Raw genomic sequence first — 24,764 nt, forward strand, 5'->3', positions numbered from 1 at the left:
CAAATCACAAATCAGGCCTGACAGTGGATATGTTTGGAGAAAGAAAATTGTATAGTACCAAAATTGTACCCGTGCCTGTGTCCATAATTCAACAGTGTAGATGACAACACTGCAGAGCTAAAGCTCATTTTACTAGCAGAGATGTTCCTTTCAGTATCTGAACTACCTTTAAAACCAGTAGATAACCTGGCTGTTACATATCGGAAAAATGTCTGTTCATATAGGAAAAATGTTCTATATTTCAGCATGATTTGTGTTTATATGGAATCGGTAATCGCAACCTAGAAAATTTCTCCAGGTAAGAAACCAATTTCAACCAAGAAAGACATATGCATGTACAAGTGACATTCTAAAACTTAACACTCCTCACAACAGAGTGTTATTCTGCTTTCATTTATACTTGTGTTTTATTATCCTGTTGAACTGTAATTAAATGCACTAACACACACTGTTTGCTGTTTTCATTAGTACCATGAACTGGGTAGATGTGTTTATGTTTTCTTATTAGACCTAATTAAAATATATAAATAGAATTATGTTTTATAGTTACTTGTCAAAGGAGATCTCTAACAGTGCATCTCTTTAATAATATTTTGTTTAATGTTGTTATTAAGTAGTCACAGAGTATCCATTATGCTCCAAGGAATTTTTTTTTTCCAAATATTCTCCTTCGAAGCCGTAACACATCTTCTGCCCATGAATGCTGTGATAAAACAGGTGAGTGTGGGGGGATGTGTGCTGGGGGAAAGGGGTGTGTAGGAATCAATCCTTAGAGATAATTCCAACCGTAACTTTTTTTTGTGTTTAGTACTCAGTATTCCAGAATAAAATAATTTCATAATGTCTGTCCTATTTTCAGTCATGCATAGATTAATTGCTAGCCACATCTTAATGGCATTGACAATATACCTATTTCTCTGCTTTGTTCCCTTTTCTTCAAGGGCTATTTAGGAGCTTTATTTTTTATTCAACATCATTAGAATGAGAAGACATCAAACTGTGTGCAGTAGATTTGTACAGACATTCCCTGTCACAGAGAGAATAATCTGAAATATATTTACATAGAATCAAGGTCACTGACTGCTGACAACCACCTTAATGTGCTTGCAGCCCTAAGAGATACACACAACATTGGAAACAATATTTTCCAGGGAAAATCTCCAGACCAGGCACAAAAAGCATGAGCACTAAATCTACCCATGTGTGGACTGTAGAATATATTTTTATTTCAGAGGGTTTGGAGAATGCTCAGCCCTTCCCAGAAGTTCATAAAAGCATGTACACAGGAGTAGCTTTTACCTTGGATATGATCCCCCACAAAAACATAACTCTCAGTAAAGTTGTTTTTTTTTTTAAGTCTTATCTGCCTCTTGTGCTAAGCACAGACAGGGCACAAAGTCCAGCACCAAAACACAGCAGCAGAAGAAGTGTGCACCTGAACAGGAAGCACCATGTGCCTGCACAGTCTTTCTTCACAGTGATTTTCCTGGTTGAGGAAAATCAACGTGGCTGACCATGTTGTAAGTGGAGCTAAGCACAGAAAGCAGCTCATAGGACAAAGAAGTCCCTTGCACCCCCACTGTCCTGTAATCTCATTCCAAGAATGGAGAGGATTTATTGCATAACATTGATCTCCAGCCCTCTTTTTTGTGGCAAAATGGAACAAAATAAATTTTCTGTGCATATGTTGCAAAACAAGTTCAGTAGATGCAACACGGGGTTCTCATGGTGCTGTGTACTGGTGCAACAACCTCCAGCAGGGATTTCACCAAGCTGGCAGAGACAGGGACGTGCCAACTCAAGCACACTGTGACAAGGCGTGCATTTCATTTGTAGACAAGGAAACCACAGCATGGTGCTAGTACAGGGGAGGAACCAGGCAGAAAGAGTTTCATTGTTTCAACATGGGGAAACAGTCACACTAATCCCGTTGAAAAATTCTGTTTATGGAACCATTAGTTCTGAACATTTATTTTCTGGAACTGTGATTTTCCAGAGTTTCCACTCAGACGATTTTTGTTTGTTTGTTTGTGTTCAAAGTAATTCCTGCCCCTACCAGCAAAAAGAATGATAAATAGTTTCATTGAATGTAAATTATAATCACTTTTTATTCAGCTTGGGAGGCTCTGGAGCACACATCTCCAACAGATGGTCTGTCGATTCATGTCCAGGCTGACACAGGGAGTGGAATGTCCTGGTCTTTCCCTATGCCTTGATGAACCACATAAACACAGGTTTGACGGGCACACTGTGCGTGCAAAAACTGCCATACACCTGGTAGCCCAAACAAGTGGGATAGGTCAATCAAAGGCTACACATGTCCTGCAAGATTCTACTAGAACTTACAGAAAAAGGAGACAATTTCTTTTGCCTACTAATGTTTAAACTATTAGGTGCTACTATATTTATAGATGTCTTAGCCAAATGAATGAGGAGCCATAGATTGAATTGCAACTTTGCTTACCGAGGTTACAAAACAATAAATGGGAAAGAAAACTTTGATTCCTGTAAAGACAGCACATCTATATTGATAAGAAAAAAAAGATATTATGATGAATAGATTATTGCAGATCTTAGCAATAAAACAAGAAAGAACAAGATTATGAAATTTCATCATGTCAGAAACACTGAAATTCTTTGTTCCTTTGTCCTCCTACCAGAAACTCTCTTAACAGCATTGAAACAACACTTTTAGGAAATTGGGTTATTCACATAAAATAGGGGAAATACTAATTCATGATAGATAAAATCAAACTAACTTTTAAATAATCCACATTTTGACATCAAAAGCTGTACCTACAGTAAGCCATTTGAAACATATCTTAAAAAGTCAAGAAGACAACATGCAAATGCTGGACTATATTTAATAACTAAATTTAAAGGTGAGAAGTCAGAATTCAGTTTTATGAGAATTAGCCCAAGACCCAGAAGTAAATAACACTGGCAAAAGAAACACTCTTATAGCGAAAAAGGTGCACCTTCTCCCTCTATGGATATAGTTTATTTTTTCAAATGGAGCTGAAAAAATAAATAAGGAGAAGTTCATTAAATTGAGTAGCTAATACAAAAAATATATGAAGCATCACAAGTAGTTCAGTTTTTTTCAGGCTTCACTTAGACTGAGAACTACAGGAACTGTGATAGAACAAGCTCCATTTTACCGTCACTTTGTAAAATTACAGTCCGATAAGGTGAGTAATATTTTAGTCTATTTACTAAAGTAACTAAGCTAAAACTTGAAGGAGACTTATCTACTTGTTCTCCTACCCCATCTTATTTTGGATCCCATGTGCTGTGAATATACACAGCAGAATATGTCCTTAATTTTAATGTGTATTACTTTCTCAGAGTCTCCATTAACTAGCAATTCAAGAGTTAAAATCTTAGTAAGTCTCATCTGGACAATCAGAAAAAAAAAAAGATTAAGCAATTTCCAGACCTGAGCTAAATTCTGTTTACTTCTTTTCTGTATATATGCAACTTTGTACAAAACTTTTTTTTCAGAGACTGACCATGGGAAAATTTGAAAAGAAGAAATTTATTTGCAAAATACTAGACCACAAGTACAAGCCATAGCTAAGGTGCACAGATAGAAGAGTACACAGATCCCTGTGATACTGTTAAGTATGCCAGCCCCAGGACTGAAGGTAGTAGAGGTAGGTGGCATTGTGGCACTGAACTTAATACTCAAATACCTCCAGGGATGATCATTCCACCAGGTGTGATCCATTCCAGCGTGTAATCACCCTTTCTGTGAAAAAATTCCCCCTTATGTCTAGCCTAAACTTTTCCCTGATGCACCTTAAGACTGGGTCCTCTTGTCCTGGTTGCATAGAAACAGTGTTTCTCCTCACTGCTGGTAAAACAGTATATGTACAACCCTACAGGAAAGATAAGTAAGGCTACAAATAAAAACAACTCTATGTGTTGAAAGACCAGACTTCCCAGGCAGTTCCATCCAAGCTGCTAAAGCCTGTCTCATGCAAACATGGCTGCTGAAGCATTTCCCATTCTGCTTTTACTGGCACTTTCCTGTGCTGGATGCACAAGACACAAAAAAGGGAAAGAAGTGACAGCTGTTTTGGAAATCTATATGATCCTTGGTTTAGATCTCTTAGAAATCAATTTATTTTGCTAGAAAAATGCAAAGAGGCCCTGGCAGCAAACAGAAAATTAATTATTTTGCATACATTGTGTAACAGTATTCATTAGTTTTACATGAATGGTGAGAGGTCAGTCAGGAATAGAATCCCATTGTGCTACCCTTCAAAGAGCTTGCCATGTAATTGAATGGAAGAAAGGAATTAAATATGCAGGCAGACTGAACACTAATGGTTAGCAAACAGCACATTGCAAATATCTACAGCTTCTTTGTCTAAATTCTTCAGTTGAGGTCTTAGGGGAAGGTGATTAGATAAAAAGCAAAAACAAAGAAAATAAAGAATACTGGGGGATGTGCATAAAACACATGAAAAAAAGGAGAAGCATAAGGGGATCTGAATGCTACAGCATATCCAACTTGTTGTGTATTAGCACAGAGACTTAAAACATACATTATGCCTGTCTGCTGCTGTTTTCTGTACAGGGAGCATGCCATGTGTAGGGCCACGTGAGAGACATTTTAGGAAATGTGGTAAAGTTCTGACCATATATATCACAGCGCTAGCTTTTGTTCTGCAGAATGATGAGAACACTGTGAGTCAGTAAATGGAATAATTTAAATTTGAAAATAGCTCCCCCGAATCTGCTGAATCCATTCAGAGTTAACTAGCAGGAGAGCATCACCATGAAGTGTTCTGGGTCCATCTGTTGGCAATATCATGATGGAAACAGCTTTTTAAATGCTATTTTCAATAAGCTATCACACAACAGCTTGTTTCAACAATATTTCATTACCTTTCTGTTTGTTTGCCGCCTACTATAAAAAACAGCTTGGAGGGAAGGAGGCATTTCAGTACTATAGACTGATGTAGGGTGGGAGGGACAGAGACACTACAGAAACAAGCAAAATGAGAAAAAACTATAAAAATAAAAAATACAAGAAACTGTAATTTTAGACTCTCTACAATCTAGATTTAAACCAGCATGTGGAACCTGAACTGTGGTGGTGTCAGAAGAGGATGGTCTGCACCAGCCTGTCAATCGAATTATTGCAAGGTAACAGTGTCAGCCACAGAAAGCCAGTGGCTCCTAGAGAGCAATGGCAAGTGCACCTAGTAATTGCCTTTAACTCTGCAAGACCTTCTCAACTGTGCACTCCAATGAGAACTGAAAGGAAAAATCACCTCCAACACTGTGACACAGTCTCTTGTGTGGTACCAAAACAACCTGGCCTATACTAGTCCTAGGAAAATATCATGTGTCCATCAGCTTGCTCCTCAAGTAAAACAAGTGCCAGTGACATACTGATGATACAAAGCCTCCATCCAGAGTGGCTCAGCTGCAGAGACCAGCTTAGCAATAAAGAACAGATGGCTGCACTTGAACCCAAAATTAGTAGGAGATGAAGTTCTTTTGGTTCACATTAAAAAAGTTTCACAATTAGTCAATTCAGCATGCAGTTGTCCGAGCTAGCTTTGGCACACCTAATGTCATGGCTTTTTAAACAAGGAAATAGATCATCCCAAGGTTTGTTCTGACTCATCCCATGATCCCACAATTTTAAAATAAACTCCTCTATGCTGATTAACTCTATATTAGTGATTCAAGATCTAACATGTATTTACTTTAAAGCTTTGGTTTTAAAGAGATGCACTCCTTAAAGAATTAAATGGAGTACTCAAGTTTCCCACACATTATGCATCTTGTTTCCCAAACAGTATTAGAAATATGGAAGTTCATAAGCAATATTGCATGGGAAAGTAAAAGAAAAAAGGTACGAAACATTATAACTTCATGCAAATGGAGGTGCAGAGAGAAGAAAGTAAACCTGGAAAATTAATATGGAAATGATACTGATAAAATCAAAACATAACCTTGAAATAAGAGTATGCAAAAAACCAAAATACTACATAAGAGTTGATTCATTCTTAGCACTATAAGAAATATGTACTAATACCTCTCTGTACATTTGGGCTCATTTATAAAATATTTTATGTTCTTCTGCTACTAAGATGATTTTTAAGACGACAAAGTACTTTGTGTCCTGTTTATGTCTTTTACCTACTCAAATGCATAAAGCCATAACATCCTCTTAGAATACGTGCATCACAGCCTGCTATTGAAAGGAGAAATACAACAAGTAGAGGATGCTTATGGTGAGCACCTACCTGAGGACGTATGACTTTCACTATGTTTTTAAGTGCAGTGTCTGGTGATGGAGGAGAGCAGTCAGGTGTTGGGCCTGTGGAGCTGTTTCTATGGTTACCAGATCCTGGTGCGGTAATTGCTACCTGAGGTGCATTATCTGTGAATAAAAATAACATCTATGTGAAATTACAAATACTTTGTGTATTTTAAAGTAAAAAAGAACTTTGAAAACAGAAGGTTACTCAGAACACTATTTAAACTTATAAAATCTGATAGCATTTGAATATATTTGTCAAGGAATATATTGATATCTACACTTATTTTTTCAGCCCATACATTCATTCTATGTTAAGACAGGATACAGAATTCTCTCAGTACCTAAACAAAAGGAGGTGGAAACCAAGCATGAATATTTTACTTTCATTACCTTGAATTACTGACAGTGAATTCAAATATTATCACTATAACAGAGGTGACTTGAAAAGAAGGTTTATAATGCAACTTCTAGTTCATCCTGGAAAATCCTAACACATATGACCAAGCTCTACATGTATCTTTGTGTTACACAAACACTTACTAACTAAGAACATGCTAATACCCATCATTGACAACGTTGCTTAACATTGTGATCAGCATAACTGACCAGCTAAATTACATGAAAATATGCTCAGTTTGTCAGGTAAAATTTGCATCTTCCATAGAGTTCTGCACTGCAATAACTTCCCTTCCAGCAGTACCTCAGCTATATAACCTACAGCTGGCTTAAAAATTCCTGCACACCTGCATGTGTATGGAAAACTGCATGGGAAACTTCTGTTTAGACATATTTTGATTTATCATTTTATAGCACTGGGAAGAACCATTAAAAGGACTTAAAATATCATTCTTACCTTCTCTAAATGTTCTTAATGCTGTTTGATCAATGTAAAGTTAGTGCAAATCATATCAGAGTGTAGAGAGGACTATGAAATACTTCTCAGCTGTGCACTCAATCACTGGAATGACTTAGCAGAAGGCCAAAAACTCCACATTACTTCAGGCCACCAGAATTGTATCAGTAAAGAAATGCTTTAATTCAGATTCTGGGGAAAGTGCCATTGCCTGTGCATGGTTAGGGTGGTTATTACATTGTCTGTGAATTTACTGAGCACCTTTCTTTGTGAGTTACAAAGATGTGCTCCATGCTCCTAAATGTGCTCTTACACCTGAAGCACTGCATCAAGACAATGATGTCAAGTCTCATGTCTGTGGGCTTCAACTGACAGCCTGCAGGGTTCACAGAAGAAAGCAAGTTGTGGTTTTTTTTTGTGATTGTGGTGGTTCTCCAATATGTGCTTCCACTCTGTGGACAAATTCACTCCAGAAAAACCCAAACATCAATAAACAAAAGCAGGCCTCTGAAGCTGGAGATTTTTTGCCTGATCAACGTCTACAGATATATCCATGAGCTCCTCCCTCTGCACAAGTCATAAATGCCTCTCTGAAAGCCATGACAGAAGCTGCTCTCTCAGTCTTACTAACCTGAAAGAATTCTTGGAAGGGTAACAGAAAAAGAAGGAAATATCCAGTTGCATTAACAGAGATAATATAGGATAAAGGGGAATAGTTTCAGGAAAGTAAACTTGATGGCCATTCCGACTTACAGATACTTTCACAGCATGAGTGGTTCTAGGAAATCTGCAGGATTCTTCCTGCAGAAACACTTCGTAACTGGATGAGGTTTCTAATCAAAGTTTCTAATCAAATACAGTCTGACAATTTAAGTCTTCTAAAACAAATGTTAAGCTGGAATGTTTTAGATTTCAGCAATACCGATACAACACTTAATGAAAGCATAAACAAAAATTCAGATGTCAGATTGACAGACACCCAAAATGGAGACATCCTGTAGATAACTTCAGGTGTTACCTGACAGTGTGAACACTCTCAGCTACAGAAACAGAGAAGTCCAACTTTTTTTAAAAGTATCTCATTGAAATTACCAGTCCAAAAGGTATGCAGTCTTACCACACAGATGAGTTCTTCCTAAATCATCATAAATGTGTACAGAAAGCTTGGATCAGGAGTAATTTATTTAATAAAGTAATAAATGTGTGTTGATACAACATATCAAAACAGTTTTAACACAGCCTTAGAAAAGAACTGAAAATGAATTCTCACAATAATATAACTGACATGGAAGAACTTTGATAGCATTTCAGAAAGCCTTAAGTCTCATATTCTTTCCTGCCTGACCTGGTGTCTAACTTTATAATGTTGTTCACATGCACCATGTAAATGAGTATTGTGTGATATGAAAGCCCAGCTCATCAAATTAGGGATAGGGATTTGGCAAGAAGAGAAACCTCTAAAGCATTGCCATACTCTGAAAATTTCATAGTGAGGACAAAGGCCAGATATACTCTGAAAATCTCACAGTGAGACAAAGGCTAGAGTAACACCTTAAGTGAGCTGAAAGTCTTCATGTCTTTTGCCCCAGACTATGAAACAGCATCTCCTTTCACTCTGTGGATTGACAGAATATCATCAATGAACCTCCCTTACTGAGGAATCAGAGTTGCTCTAAGAGACCCCTGTCCTCTGTTTGGGGAGCCGCCAAACAGGGGACTACACTATTGTCAAGAAATGTGGGAACACAGGCACCATATACAGGAAGGTAAAAAATGAATTCTTGAGTGAGAAATGCTCCACATGAATCCAGCTTAGTGCACTTAGTGCACTTATTTACTCACTGGTGCGAGAAACAAACAGGATGATTGTCTCTGACAAAAAGCTAAAGCTGTAAAGAACACAAACTCCTCCATACTGCAGCAGTCCCTGCCTTTCTGTCCCTATTTCCCTGTGAGCCTGTGCTTAGCACAACTGCCCTTGAGCTACTTAGCACATTAAAGCCTTGCAAGTGAAATCAGGCAGTCTTGCAGATGCAGATATTATCTAGATATCTCAAGGATGGATCACCCAAAAGGACACATCCTAGGAAACACATATTGGTGTTAATGGTAACAAATGCAGCTGTCTGCCCACCAGTTTATTCTGTTTCAAAGCCTTGTTAATTGTCACCTCAGCTCAGTTTAACCACACTTCAAATATGCAGAAGAGGGTAACGAGGAGTCAAGATACATGAGCAAGTTTTTGGTCTTTCCATAGGAAAGACTTCTTGTTGACCCTGTTCAGAAGTAGCTCACTTGAAGGCCAGGTTTTCCCCCTTCATATGTGCCACATGAGTGGCACTGAATCGACTGTGAGTGACAGTATTCCAATATTCTTGGAAAGAAAATTTACTGGAAGGCATACAGGAGAGGGAACAGGGCTGTTACATGCCCCACAAGACACAGCTGAGAAAAAATTCTTAGGCCACAATGTGTGAATACAACCATAAACAATTCAGCAATATACACAATATGCAGCAACCTCAGAGAAGATTAGTTACAGATTTTCTTTCCAAGCAAAATTAGGTAGAAATAATAAAAAAAATCATGTTTATACAGCCTAAAACAAAGCTTTTCAAAAAAAAGCTATAAATTCTTTTTTCTTAAATAAACAGCCCAGAAAAAACATCCAACTGTTCAGTATTTCACACCTTTCCTTCTTTCTCAAGGGGCTAAGTGTCTGACATGTAATGATTTCTTGTAAACAATTTCTTTATTGTGGACAGCTGTTTATTTTCACAGTAGGATGTTCCCATTAGGCAACCAATAATGATTTACTACCTGGGTCTGCTCCATCAGAGAGAGAACAACACCATCAAATTAGTTCCTGCAACCAATTTGTAGGACCTGTTTATGTATACAGTACTTATAGTTTCATTAAGAGTATCTTTGTATTTATTTTCTTTGGAATTAAATGATATAACAATCATTTTAAAATTTTCCTGGTGACAAAACTAAGGCAATTTTTTCCTTCTTCAGGTAACTATGATGGCAACACTGCAAGTTTCAGAAAAACATTTCATGGCAAATAGAGCTTGGAAACTTAAGAAACTACCAAATTTACCTAGGAGAGATTAGCTCTCATGCTGAATTTCTGATAGGTGCTACAGATGGGGACAACAGGGAAGTATTTACAACTGTCATTCTCTTCCTGGCTCACATTGCAATAATCTAGATGTTTCTGTGTAAGTCACATAACAGCAGGCTCCAGGGATCATCTAGCAGCTAAAAACTAATGAACTGCAGCATGCTCTAACAATACTCCTTCCTTCCTCCATCACACATGAGAAGTTGTCACAAGGTCTATGTAATTTGATCTTATTCTGATTTTTGAAAATGCTTAAATGCTTACTGAGGACTTGACATTCTCCATTTTCTTTATTTCAGGGCAAAGGAAATAGAATAGAACAAGGAAAATGCATTAATGTGGTCTTTTAGTATATCGTAAGAGCAAATGAAGACGTTTTTCTAGGGCTGTCTTCTAAAATGTCAGACAAGAACAAAAATGTCAACTGTTTAACTGAGATGGTAAAAAAAAAAGCCATATCAGGGAATTTTGCCTTTTCCTGTGCTGTGTGACATCAGTCATTGGTTTCACATGTCTTTTTTTCTCAGAGAGCACTGCACAGAGAAAAAGGCCCTCATGGATAATAAGAGACCATAATACCAGAGTTCAACAAGTGCTTCATTGACATTTTCATCCCACTATCTATGTGCTGTGAGGACAAGCCATAAATCACTCACTGAAACTTTTCTAAGGGATTTTTTTTCTCATAATGCACTCAAAGAAAAGGCACTATATGTATACAATGCCACAATATTAACAATCAGGCAAGACTAAGTACACCAACCAGAACACTTACTGCATCCCAGCAAGCAAAATACCAAAAACCAGACACAGCCCATGTTCCAGAAATATAGTTATAATTAGATTTCACCTCAGAAATAAATCTCTAAAATGGAACACACAGTTAATCTAGTTTTCTACTTTCATTGCAGAAACATGCTATCATCCTTATCAAAATTTACAGTTATGTCTGTATTAGCTATTATATCAGTTATTTCTACAATTTAGAGTGATGGCAATGGATCAGCAGATCAAAAGTAGTTGATCTGCATGACACTCCATTTAGATTATATGTGGGTTTGAACTTTTAGTACTATTTAGCTACTTATTTATTCTACCAAACACCCCCATCATACACACTCCTCACAACTTCCAGTGTCCAGAAGGACCCTGTGCTTTTGGTGCCCACCTAAAAGGGAGCATCACATCCAGAAGGAATCTGGTTTATGGGCTCCAAAGCTGGCCTGTGACTGAAGAAATTAATAGTAACTGCAAATGATGATTTATTTCATATTCACATCCAGTGTCCTGAGGCAAAATGCAAATTTATACTCCACCTATTTTATTTCCATGTTCCAACTATTTGTGGAGTCACTTAAACACTATAGTCTCAGATTTACAATTTGCTATAAAAATGGAAGAAAAGTGTATTTCACTTTAGAGGTATGGACTAGTAATAGCCTAGAACTAGATTATACACTACACACCTAATACTGTGTTTAAATACATATACTAAATTCTAAAACATCCAAAAAGACAATACTAGGCATGAAGAAAAATACTACACAAAGCCTAATCATTATGACCTGTAGAAATTTATACTACAAACACAGGGCCTGGACAGGTTTGTTCACTGCAAAACTGGGAGAGAAAAAAGACAAGGGTGGAAAATGAATGTGCATGAACATACATACACATAAATATATAGAGATACACTTGCACACATAAATGAACAAATCCGAAGGCACACTATTATTAGCAATAGGTTCCTCAAGCTCTGCTTAGTGTAGAATATTTCATGCACTGTTTCAAACGACTTGAATGTGGGTCAAAATCCTCCATCTGTTTTGGACATCCCATCATCAGAGGTAATGCAAATATGTACATATAGGTCCAGATAGCTCAGTGCCATCTGGACTCAAAATGAGCTTTAGTGTGGTAACAAGACAGACCTAAATTTGATCAATTATAGCAGACTCAATTTGCTAGACTATTATAAAACTCTTATCTATTCAGGCAATTTCTATGGGTTTGGATCTGTCTTTGGAAAAAAAGTTGGAGTGCCTTTGTCTGTATATGTTACATGTCCTCTTAACATCAAATGTGTTACATGAAGGCAAAAAGCTTTAAAAAGAACATGGCAATGCTAATGATCTGCCCTGGACAAAAAGCAGTCATAATCCCAATAGAAATCTTGGAAGAGTAAAAAGAAGATAGTATGGAAATAGTACTTATTCTAGAGCATCAGTCTGCAGTGACTGAACTTACATATATCTCCTTGTAGAGAACAGAGCCACCAAAATGGCTAATTTAATTGTCTGGTTAAGATATTAACACATTAATGCAGGTCCCATCATGTGGGGTACCATTAGGAACAGATTTTAATGCTCTCTGATAATGGGGGAATGGTCATCTACTCCTTCTAAAATCTTCACAGCTAGAATAAAAAAAGAATTACCACTTATAATTCCACTGGAGTGATAGATAAACCAGCAATTTCTGATTCCTATGATAATCAAAGATATGGATGCTTTATCAGGAATATGCTGATGAGACCAAGAAACTTCCCTGATTCTGTTTCAGGGAATCTTTGAGCTTGATCCACAAGCAAGAGAGAGACACAGGCCCACATGAAGAGTCATCTAAATCTGACTCTGCATGGTAAAGAAAATTCTGACCCAGTGATGCCCTGAATTTTGTAGAGGGCTCATTAACAACCCTTTCTAAGGCAGAGCAAGGAGAATCAACCCATTATTCTAAATCCAAACCCACAGACTTCAGTAAAAGTAGGTGTGTTTGTATGAGGACAGGACTTGGGCTCAGTTCATTCTCTGTGGATCACTCTTGGCTGCTGAATTCCAGCAAGAGCAGATTTAAAAGGCAGGAGCCCAAGCCATCAAATAGGAAAGAACTAACATAACCCAAAACTGAGCAGAGCAGGTCACAAAAGAGCAGGAACCACACTGATTTTATCTACAGATGCCATGTGTAAGACTTCTTGAACAGCATGTGTGATAAAAATGTGTTGTCCCCTGTAAGTGGGGGACCCATTGCAAAGAGTAACAGCAATAGCCTATAGTAAATTAAGCAGTTCATACAGAAATCCAGAAAAAAAAATCTCCTATTTTGTCAGGGAGATAACAAAAACATTCATGGTACAGAGTAGCCTCAACCAGGACTAAGTAATTTCCCATAGCACAGGATTCAGCTTTAAAATTGTTTTACTTGACTAAATCCTCACAGCAAATCTTCTCTCCTACATGACTATTCAATATGGAATAAATCTACAAGCTACAGATCAGGACAACTGTGTATTTCAGGATTTCAAGGAACAAACATTACCAGAGACATTTCAAAAGAACAGATGGAATAGTGAATAACAGAATCAGTAGGTAGCTACACTGGATGCATAGGGGGAATGGTTGGACTCAACTGTTTGAATTTGCTCTTTTGAATTTGCTTGGTTCCCACACACTTAACCCTGAATAACTGTTGTTCTGAGTAGAATTGTAAATATATATCTGCAACTGTCTTGTTGAAAGCACTCGAAGCTATAACTGCCCCAGTCTTGGATGCGGCAGTTATTTCAGGATTGTATTTGGAATTAATTACCAGTGAAGTGCATTCCAGTGGCAGCAGGGGGTTTGTTTAGTTGTTTCTGCATCATCCAAGAGAGTTGGGTATGACTATTATCAAGTTTTTATTTCCTCTAATCACCCACCTGCACAAACAGACTTTGGAACTGCTTCAAGCCTGCATAACCCTTGTAATACCAGGCAACTGTCTGGAAAAACATCTCTCATTAAGTACTAATGAGAGATGATGGGTGATTTCCACCATTTCCTGAGTAACCTTTTGAGACTGCCTCTGCAAGCTGCTGATGTTTAATTGAGCATTCAAAAACAATACCACACAGTTGCCATCTACCTTTTTTATTTTTGTGTAATAGCTTTTTTGTTGGCTTTTCCATATTTAAAAGGTTTGTAGTGAAATGATTGCACTTGTTTATGACAGGTATTTCACAGATTTCTGTATTTGCCCTGTCTCAACATACAAGCAGCATATTTCTGGGAGTTCAGTGAAAAGCATATGGTATAGTTACATGTGCCAAAATATTTTTGGTTATCTTAGCCATTAACTAAAAACCGGGATGCCTAATAGTCTTGTAAAAAAAATTACCTCAGAAAAGAATGGTAGGTATTGGGGATTTCTGTGCTTATTTTTAAATTTAATTTATCAGTGAGAGGTCACTGAATGTGATCATATGCATGCCTTAGTATTTCATAAGGCTTCTCCTATAAACCAAAGAAAATAACCAAAGCGTGGTGCACAGAAAAAATACTCCACCCTCACAAAGGCAACAGATGATTACTGAATCAGGCTACATTGTCAAATTATTTCAGAAAATAAACTACAGAAGGTGGTGAGAGTAAGTGTTCTCAAATTATTTAAATAATGCCAATGATAGCCACACACCCCAGGGATGAAGCTCAGTTAATAAGTAATTTAAGCAGTCTTGAAGATAAACCTCCCAATATACATCTATCTACAGCTACAGTGAAAATCAATTAATGGAAAAAACCTATATTTTCAGTTCTTCTAGGTATCACATAATTAATAAAGCTCTTTATCAGAATACTGAAGTCAAAGTGCTAACCAAAATATTTTAAAACCAAAGACACAGCTATGTTTTAAAATGTTTCACAATCCAGTTATTCCTATTTAAAGTATCTAAATTTTCAAGCAGCTTCAGAGAGATTTAGGAAGCTCAACTCTCACCCTGAAAGTTTACATTTTTGTATTTAATATACATTTGCACTGAAAGAAGTATCTTGTTAATATGTATTGCATATTGTGTCATGTATAACAGTTATATTCATTAAGCATAAAGAACTTGTCCAGCAGATAGAATACACTACAAATACACAGTAAGAATTCAGGGATTCTTTATGGGCTTTACTGTTCAATTTGAAAGAGATACCAAAGCATCTGGACCAGAGAGGACCAGACTGGACCATATGGACCAATATGTTGCCCTGATAGTGTCCAAATGACTTGAAAAAGTGAAAGGAAATACTGTGGATAATTTTGGAATAACACAACCCAATTTTCAACCAGCTAATTTTTGGCAGTACAGTATTAAAGTTTCTAATAACTCAAAACCTCAAAAAATTTGATAGCATTTTTAATTTCTGAATTTTCCATTTTATAATTAGTTTGCCAAAACTTTTTTGCCATATTTTATACATTTCATTTGTACCTATCATTTTCACCTGAAAAATACTAAAATTCTACCCCTTTTACTAATATTCCTGCATTAATTTATTTTCTATCTCCTGCAATTCAGATAAAATGATATATTAAAAAAATGTTATATATTTAGACATTATTCATCTTCTGACTGACAAAGCAGGATTTACATAACTTCTGAGTGTTTAGAATCTTCTCAATAGATCAGCCTATTGATTGAAACTGTAGGTTTCTCATTTGGGTTTTAGGTTCTGTAAGATCCATACGCTAGCTTTGTAAATTTCTTAAAATTCTTCCCATCATGTTTTCCCACTAATACAACCTACTACATTTATTATAGAGAGCACAGATACCTAATTTGGATACATTGTTGGAATTTTTGAGGGCTGCAGTTAACTACATAAAGGAGTGATAAGATTAGCACAAAACTGCATATATTGAAGAGGTGAGCCATTTGTATTTGCTATTGACAGCAAATGAAAAAATCTTAATTTTCAGACCATGCAGCTTTGGCCTGTTTAGTTGATTTAGATCAGTCCAAATCAGTAGATTTAGACAAGAAGGAGTATTCCAGCACAGTGGAGCAGAAACAAAGAGGGATCACAATAAAATCTATTAGTAAAACTATTGGGAGTTTGTCAAGTTTTATGGAGAAAAATATGGCTTGAATTTTTCAAGGTTCTGTAATTTACAGTTCATAAATTATAACAAAAAATCACAATTAATCACACTGGAATACAGGTAAGAATTTAACTAAAAGACCCACACAAGTCCTGTCACTCTTACTGGCAGAACTCCTAACCAGTAACAACTTCCTACTGCAAATGGCACTATTCCATAAGAACACACTTTTGTTAAATTGATCACTAGCAAATTCTTTTTGCAGTTATATCAGGTTGGATGAGAATAACTTTGAAAGACAACTTACATAATTGATTAGAAAAAAGGTTTTTTTCAAAATTTACTTTCACAATATTCACAGGAAGTTCTGATATCTTTTCACCATTATGTATGACAAATAGACATAAAAGTAGTGGAAATGCTCTTGGATAAAACTTTAGTGTTAATCCCAGTCCTATGGGTAAGAAAATGGTTTTAATTGTGCTGCAGTATTTATTATGTATCTTACAACATGAAGAGAATGATTTCTGAAAGAAAAAGGACATGGGGTGAACTGGAGCTAGACTGCAAAGAGTATTCTTACTAACAGCTGGTTTTAATGTCATCATCCAGAACAGTTACAACCACATACAGTGCTATACTGCACTACAGAAAGAACACATTCTGCTCTGGAGCCACAAAATATGAAATGGTCTTTTTGAAGACTACCTGTTTTCTGATAACAATAAAGCAGCTGGGTGTGAACATATTCTTTCATATGGGTTCTTCCAAAACTGAGATATTTTAATGCATATCAGGAAAAAAAAAAGAAAAAGACTAATTTGATATTCTGTTGCAGTAGCAAATTATTCTGTTATTAGATACTATTAAATATATGCTTCATCTATATGTTTGTGAATTGGCAATAGAAACCCTTTCCCACCCTATTTTGATATATAGCAAAATCCTACATGACTTGCACACTTCAAGTTTTCTTTTGAGGTGGCATAAAAAGAAAATGGTATGAAAATAACAAAAATCAAATTTTTGTAAAGTAAGAGAAGAAAACTTTTTGGCAGCAAGCTATACGTTGCCATCAGGACTAGCAAATGTGAAAGGGAGACAGAAGCAGAGAAAATGGAAATAAATGAGTGGTTTAGCTTCAAATAGAATAGGAGGATTTTTTTTTAATGCAACACTGAGTACCTTCACTAGGAATCAACATTTTTCTATTTTTAATCATTTATTACACTGAATAAAGCCAATAAATCTGTTCATTATGTACAAAATTGGTTTATTTTGGAAATTGCTTAATATTGTCACAAATATTTTGACTTAAACAAAATTTAGCAAGCTATGCCAAGATTTCTGTTTTCCAAATGTACCAAAGTTAATAGAAAAGTTTATTAAAAATTCTTAAAACATATAATTCTTATTAGAAAGAATTCCCAGTGGAACACATTAAAACATATTCAAGTATTAAATACAATCTCTTAATTCTTTTCACAAAACTACATTTCAGTTGTTTTTTTACTGGCAAGGTTAAGACAGCGGAAATAGGAGTATTTTTTTTTTTGTAATAAAATCTAGTATTTCAAATTTGATTCAGGCCAATGCTGAAATAAAATTATTAGCATGGCTATTCAGTTGATTGTATGATATAATATTCCAATTTTTACAGAGTCAGTCACCAAATAAATTCTCCTAAAGACTGCCAATCAGAAGAGCCAAAAAAACTTTTTTAGTTCGTTTGGTGGTGAGCAAAGGGAAGACTTACTGTATGGGGTGTCCAGCATGGAGCTGGGATGCACACAGGATGTACCCAGCATTGAACAGAATTCTCATGTTCTGAGATACAGATATAGTCACTCATATTATAGTCTGATGCTTAGGGTTCCCCTGATCTTTCCCATCCCTGATATGGGACATAGAAACACAAGGAATTGCCCAGGTAATCAAATCTAATAGCTAAATCAAAGGTAATCACATAACAAAAACTGTGCTACACATCTACTTGCCATCTGCAGCAAGTTACAAACCATTCCCTAATAAACTGTGTTAAACTTGCAATCTTCAATATAAAAATACCAAAAAAGCTGGAAAAACTATACAAGGAGCAGGAGAGATCAGGAGCATTGGTAATGCTGAGAATGTCTAGAGTACCCTAAGATAAGTATATTGTAGTGTCTATTGATTAAACATTTAGAGCTGAGCGGCTTTACCATCTGAAATTAAGAGACCAAACAGCAGAGAAATTAATTTTCCACAAAAGACAGAATTCTTTGTCTGATTCAACACATACCTCTATTGCAGTTCCAGTGTTTCTGAAAACCACTTGAGCTTTTTTTACAGTACTTGAATGGCACTGCATTATAGACATAACTCAAGTGAAGCACTAGCTCTTGAGCACTGAATCTCTCAAACTATAGGACTCAACTTCATCTTCATGCAAAATAGCACAGTATCTAGTCTTGAATATAAGAGGATAAAACCTATGAGCTCAAATAACTGGTTCTTCCCAGCTTCTAAAATGGAGTAAGAGTCAAACTGAAAAGCTTTGTAGAAAATTCAGGGTAAGGTTGGCAGAAAATTCACAGGTGCATCAGGAGACATGTAATATTAGCTATATACCTATTAAGATCTATGTGCAATGCTATACCTATTTCAAGCTTATATTCCTCTAGAATGTACCAGATGCATGTAAATTGCAAACAAATTAATAGATGAAGTTTTACTATTACTCCTAATAGTAGCAATTTGGTGAAAAGTATTTTTTACTTAATACTTTTTATTAATATTTTACTTAATACTATTACAGAAGTATTATTTCCCATTTATCAATTAAGTTACTGCCACTTATGAAAGGCACTGTCATTTACATCTGCTCAATTATCAAACAATCCCATCAGCACTCTGAGATGTACTATTACTTACTAGAATGGAATATGTTCTATGTGGTCTATATATATTCCAGCCCCAACTCAAAAGTACTACAAAGAACATCACAACTAATAGTCATTTAACAAAGAAAAACTCAAATCCTGCTAAATAATATTTTCATGTGGGCTTTAAAATGCAAAACAGCCAAAAATAATTATGTTCCTTTGAATTATTGTTTTGATTTGAAAAAGGGTTTTTGTCTGACAGCATGCAGTCAAGTGTATAATGAGATCATTCTAGACAGTAATCACACCAGGATGGATGAAACTGAGCATTGGTCAGAATGAACACACTTTGATGAGCACTCATTTGCAAAAATTGCCAAAAACTCCTGTGAGGGCTGATTTTTTTCAACTGCATTTTAATGAATAATAATAAAACATCAGAAAAATTTTAACATATGCTGAGCAGAAGCCTTTTTCCTTGTGTTTGTAGAGAAAACGGAAGCTAGTCCTTTGGAAAATGAAATTACTTCAAAATAAACATATTTACTGGAACATAATGGATGGGCAGAGAGTGCATGTATTTTGATAATGAACTGATCCCATGGTATCACCACCTCCATGTGTGTTAACTTCAAATATGACAAAGTATTTTTAAGAATAAGATTTCATTCTTCAGGATATTATCAGAGATGATATCCAGGGGAGCAATTATCCTAATTATATACTAAAAACCTTTTAGAGGGATGATAAGGTCTTAATGGAAAGTACATTAGAGCTGCAATATGTAAGAATTGACACCTCAATTGTGCAACCTCAATGCAGTCTCTTGTGCATAGGCACTCTGAAGAAGCCTTTATGATAATAATGCTGTTTCTTCACATGACTTCTGCTGCATCAAGGTCATAAAAATGTGGGGGAAATGGACAATGGAAGAAACAAAATTATGGTACATCACTCTAGAAATGTGGCAGGGTCAACATTATTATAAACTGAGAGATGAAAAATATTTTCCCTAAATATCAAACAGAAACTCGTAGGATAATATTCCAAATGAATGTTAAATGAGAGTTACTAAAGCTAGAAATTTTTAATCAATATATCTAATTTGTATCCAAGATTTCAAAAAGATCTGGCAAGAATTCATCTCAATAAATGGTGCTGTCTCTTAATAGTACCTGGCATATTGATAAGATTTAAGATTAAAAGGAAGCTAATGGAGTAACCTTGGTCATTATAGGCTTTCAGCCTCAGATCAGGAATAATGGAATAGCTGATATGGATAACCATTAATAATAAATGGAAGGGACACAGGTCATGCAAATGAATGTTATTTCAGAAAAACTGGATCTTTTTATTTAAAAACCAAGGTTAAATAATATGTAAAGTTTTTGGAATAGAGGTAAGTACTACAAGTAAATTTGGATTAATAAACTTTACTCAAGTGGTCTGTCTTTGCAGTGGCAAAAATTAAAAAATTTTTATACTGAATTCTTCCAAATACATGTGCATGAGAAGAGTGCCCTACCCAAATGGAAAAAAGGTAACAGTTTTACCATCCTTATCCTGCAAATCTACAATGGGTAGAAGGAGTGTCAAAAAGCCTACACAGACCTCATTCCTTTAATGCTCTTTGTCAGGATTCTGAAAGCTGCCAGTTAAATGGGGAAGAGTCAGCCAAGAAAGCACTCTAGAAACAGCAATCATTGAATACTTCTGTCTGTTCCACAGTCTACTTCTCAGTTTATGACAGTGAAGTTTTATTTTAGCCCTGCAGGAAAAATTCCCATTTTTTTCAAAAGTCAAGAAGTTAAGTGAAAATAAAAAAAAAAAGTAAAAAAAAGCAGAATTTTTTTATTCCCAACACTGCAAAGAATTCATTTTTATCATACTGCTTTGGAGTTAGAGTCTGCCACTCATTTGATGACAAAAGTGGATTATTTCAATTTTCTAGTTATTAATTTGAGAGTTTTATGATAACAAAGGTTTATCCAAATACAAAATTTCACTGTTTAAAATAGAATAACTAATGGAACAGCTGTCTTAGAGGAATCTATGGCTTTATCTCATGCTGCCCTGGACTGCTTAGAGGGGAAGCCAGAGGAAGAACTGCTACTGAAAGTTTCTATTATTTATTTTCCCTCATCTCTTAATTTGTTCTGCTAATACATTTATAATTAGGGTCAAATCCTAATGAAAATGGTGCTTATTTTGTACAACAAAAGTTAATTTTTTTCCTCTCCCTTTGTAACTTCTAACAAAAAAACCCCAAACATTTCCTACATTGTGCAGAAAATTGAAACAATAAAGCATGGATATTTTCTTCTTTAAACATTAGGGAGGGGAGATGTGCACTGTGGGTGTATCTATTGACAGCAGGCTACAGACATGTCAAGAAAGAATATGGGACAGCACCTGTCTACAAAAAGTGAATACAGATCACCTGGGCCTGTTTCTTGGCTAATACCAGAAACCTCCAAACCTGGACAACCTAGGAACAAACTTCACTGTAGAAAGGATTTTCAGGCTGTCTCACTCACCTCCTGAACACTACCCAAATATAGCTAGGGTGGACCACAGCTTCAATATGTTGTCACAACTGGAATTGAAGGAGGTAGTTAACAGAGCAGAAATCAGAGTTACACACCTCATTGACCAGTCTACAGACACTTCCAACTACAACCGTATAGCAGATAATTTGAGAGGCATCTTCTCCTGATCTCAGACAAAATCAGAAGGGCAATACTCTCAAGACAGTACCTCATTCTTCATCTCATAATACAAGAGATATTTTCCCAGTCTCATATCAGTACTTAATTGACTAATTCCTAATTCTAATGCAGCACCTTCTTTTGGAAGATGATGTACACAGTGAAAATCTAACTCAACTGAAATCAGTATCAAAACATGTGCTAACATCAATGACATTAAAAATACATTTCAGCCTGAGACTCAGATCACTTGAAGCCCTAGTTATTGAGACCAGCAGGTCTATAACCCCTTGTCAATAAAATAGTGACCAATACAAGACCACAGGTGAACTGTGCTCCTCTAGGAGATACAGTATTTAAAAAGTCAGTAGAAAGCATCCTAATTAAATAATATCAGGAATACAAAAAACAGGTATGAAAATATCATTATGATAAGACAAAACTCCAAAGCTTCTCATATTTTGGGGATTTGTACTTAAAAAAATTAAAAGGAACTATAAAATGCCAGAAGATACTTTAAAACTTAAAAGAAATTATAAAATTGTAATTTCTGTTATAGAAACAGCTACAGCAGCAAATACTCCAGGCATAAGTTTCAGGAATCTTCTCTGGTTTTGAAGGGTGCTTAAAAAAGAACTAGCTGTACTGAAGAAAAAACCCAGCAAAATGCAAGATAGAAGAGCTATTGCATATTTCACTCTTCCATCAGCATTCTCTTGATTTTCATCAAAAGTTCACATGAAATGAAAAATCTTAACTGGACACACATATTGATGTACTAGACAAAATCACTTCTGATAAATGTGCACTATATCCTGCACTACATCCTGTGGCAGTTGGAATGACAAACACAAAATGTGTCACCACTGAAAGTCAGGAGAAGGGTAGTTTGGTTTCTGGTACTGTGTGCTGGCAAAGATGTGTATCTTGAAACTCTGAATGTGAACCTTACAACACTGTAAATTAACCTGTTAAAACAAGTCAGTTGATACATTCTGTACAATAGCTAAATTATGTCTATTTAGTTCAAACATGGGATAAAGTAAGGAAAAGAATAGGAGAGAAAAACAACGTATAGGTCTTGACATTAAATTTCACTATTAATAAGTTATTGATCAAAAGTTCAGGTGAAAAATTTTGCTAACTTTCAATTTTTACTTTGAAGTAAATTTTACTAAAAAGCACATAAACAGCCAAATCAAACTATTGTCATTTGGACTAAATATAACATTTAATTGGAAAAAAAAAGTATCTGTTTTCCAGTTCAACCACTTCCATTGGTATAAATATTTTAATCCAGATTTGATTTCAGAAGAGTTCTTGGAGAGCTCCAACTTCTCCAAAGACAGAATTTTAGGATATATCTGTCTTGACTGGAGTTGGCCATGAATACACTGAAGTTGGAAATAAGAAGCTTCTTAATATCTAGCACAGAAATCAGTGATTCTAGTACAGATGACTTTGAAGAGCAACAGGCACAAAAGCAAGATATTTTGAAGATCTGTCTTGAAAGGAACTACATAAGGACTAGAATCTAACTTTTCTCCCTTTAAGGGGAATACTGTCATCGTTTCAGGGCACTGTGAGGTTCTCTTGCTCATTCTTTCCATGGCCTACGATACTCTTTCTGTGCTAGATGTAAAGGGGGATTATATCGTGCAAAACATCCTGAGAACTGGGAAACTTTATTTAACAATGGGAGCATTTCTCTAAGGAAAAAACTTACTTAAGAGAAGAAAATGCTTGCTGCCTAAGATTTGCTCAGCTATTAGGTTGTTATGGAAACACAACCCTCTTTTGTAAGGGAACCAACTCCACCAAAAGGATGCAGGGCTCACATTATGATACCTATGCCCTGTGTTCTCTAATGACAAGCTCTGAGTGGTTCCTTGTTTCTCACTCAACATACAGACCAATTACACTCTTTGGAGATAGTGTCCCCTTGAGTAATAGAGAGAACAAGAAGGGACATTTGATTAGCACTTATATATCACCACTGAATCACAGAATATTCTGATAGCAATTCCTTGGAAGGGTCAACAAGATCACCAATGTCCAACTCATGGCCCTGCACAGAACAGCCCCAAGAATGACATCAGGTGCCAAAGTGTTGTTGAAACATTTCCTCAGCTCTGGCAGGCTGGTGCTGTGATGTCATGTCAGGTCCTGAAGCACTAGTAAGTTTTAATGGCCCTGATAAGCATTCTGAAGTTCTCCGTTCACATCCCTGCTGCTTAGAAAATTCAGCACTGATGGCAGGCAGGTAGTAATGATTTAGAATATGCACCACAATATCAAAAGCCTTCATGAACAGCCAGTTGTTTCAGAAACATTTGTGTTCAATTAGGCTAAATTTCATAGAGTATTTTCAGCTGGTTTAGACCAACTGTTACCCTGCCTCCTTTATTATGCTCTTCCACACAACTAAGATGATTTTCTTGATCATTAAATATCTTTCGTTGAAAGTATTTAAGCCTGGGGAGTTAGACTGTAGGTCATGTGTTTAAGAGCACTATATCCTACTATCTCTGGTTTAAAAAGCATACTGAAATGAAATACAGCTCTATTAGCAGTCCTGCTTGAAGCAATACAAGTGTGAGTGGCTTTCAGAAAGGTTTGTGTCTGACCCTTCAGATCAACTGGAGTTTCAAAGTGGTGAAGCATCGATGACTAAAGCTACACTCTTGAACTTCTTTTCATTCAGACAATTTTTTATATCTGGCAGTGTGATGGTTCCTTCTTGTGGCCACTTTTCACTGATTTGCTTATAACTAGAAAATAACTGCACAAAACTGAAGGTATAAATTAATCAAGTTAGAAAATATGTATCTGGGATCTTAGTCTCAAACTGGAAAACTGAAGTGTGCAAATATTAAGGATTACTGAAGTCAAACAGAAACTGATGATCTGACAAATAGAACTTTATTTACCAAGCCAAGTATTTGATAATTTTGAAATTAAGTAGAAGACATATTTTAATGTTGATAAAAATGTTATCACAGCTAGGCTCTTTTTTCTATTCAGGTTTCTGGAGAAGAGACTCCTAGATATCTGTGTGAGACTGCTGACACAGTGT

General features: G+C 36.0%; 1 protein-coding gene across 1 annotated transcript in view; it reads right to left on the reverse strand.

The window, feature by feature from the left end:
- The window catches only part of ANKS1B (ankyrin repeat and sterile alpha motif domain containing 1B), a 417,422-nt gene that overhangs the window by 271,331 nt on the left and 121,327 nt on the right, over positions 1-24,764 (reverse strand). The window contains 1 exon segment of the mRNA XM_036400345.2: positions 6,270-6,406. Within this exon segment, the coding sequence (XP_036256238.1) occupies positions 6,270-6,406 (137 nt within the window).

Source organism: Molothrus ater, chromosome 5, assembly GCF_012460135.2.
Source record: "Molothrus ater isolate BHLD 08-10-18 breed brown headed cowbird chromosome 5, BPBGC_Mater_1.1, whole genome shotgun sequence".
Classification (NCBI taxonomy): domain Eukaryota; kingdom Metazoa; phylum Chordata; class Aves; order Passeriformes; family Icteridae; genus Molothrus; species Molothrus ater.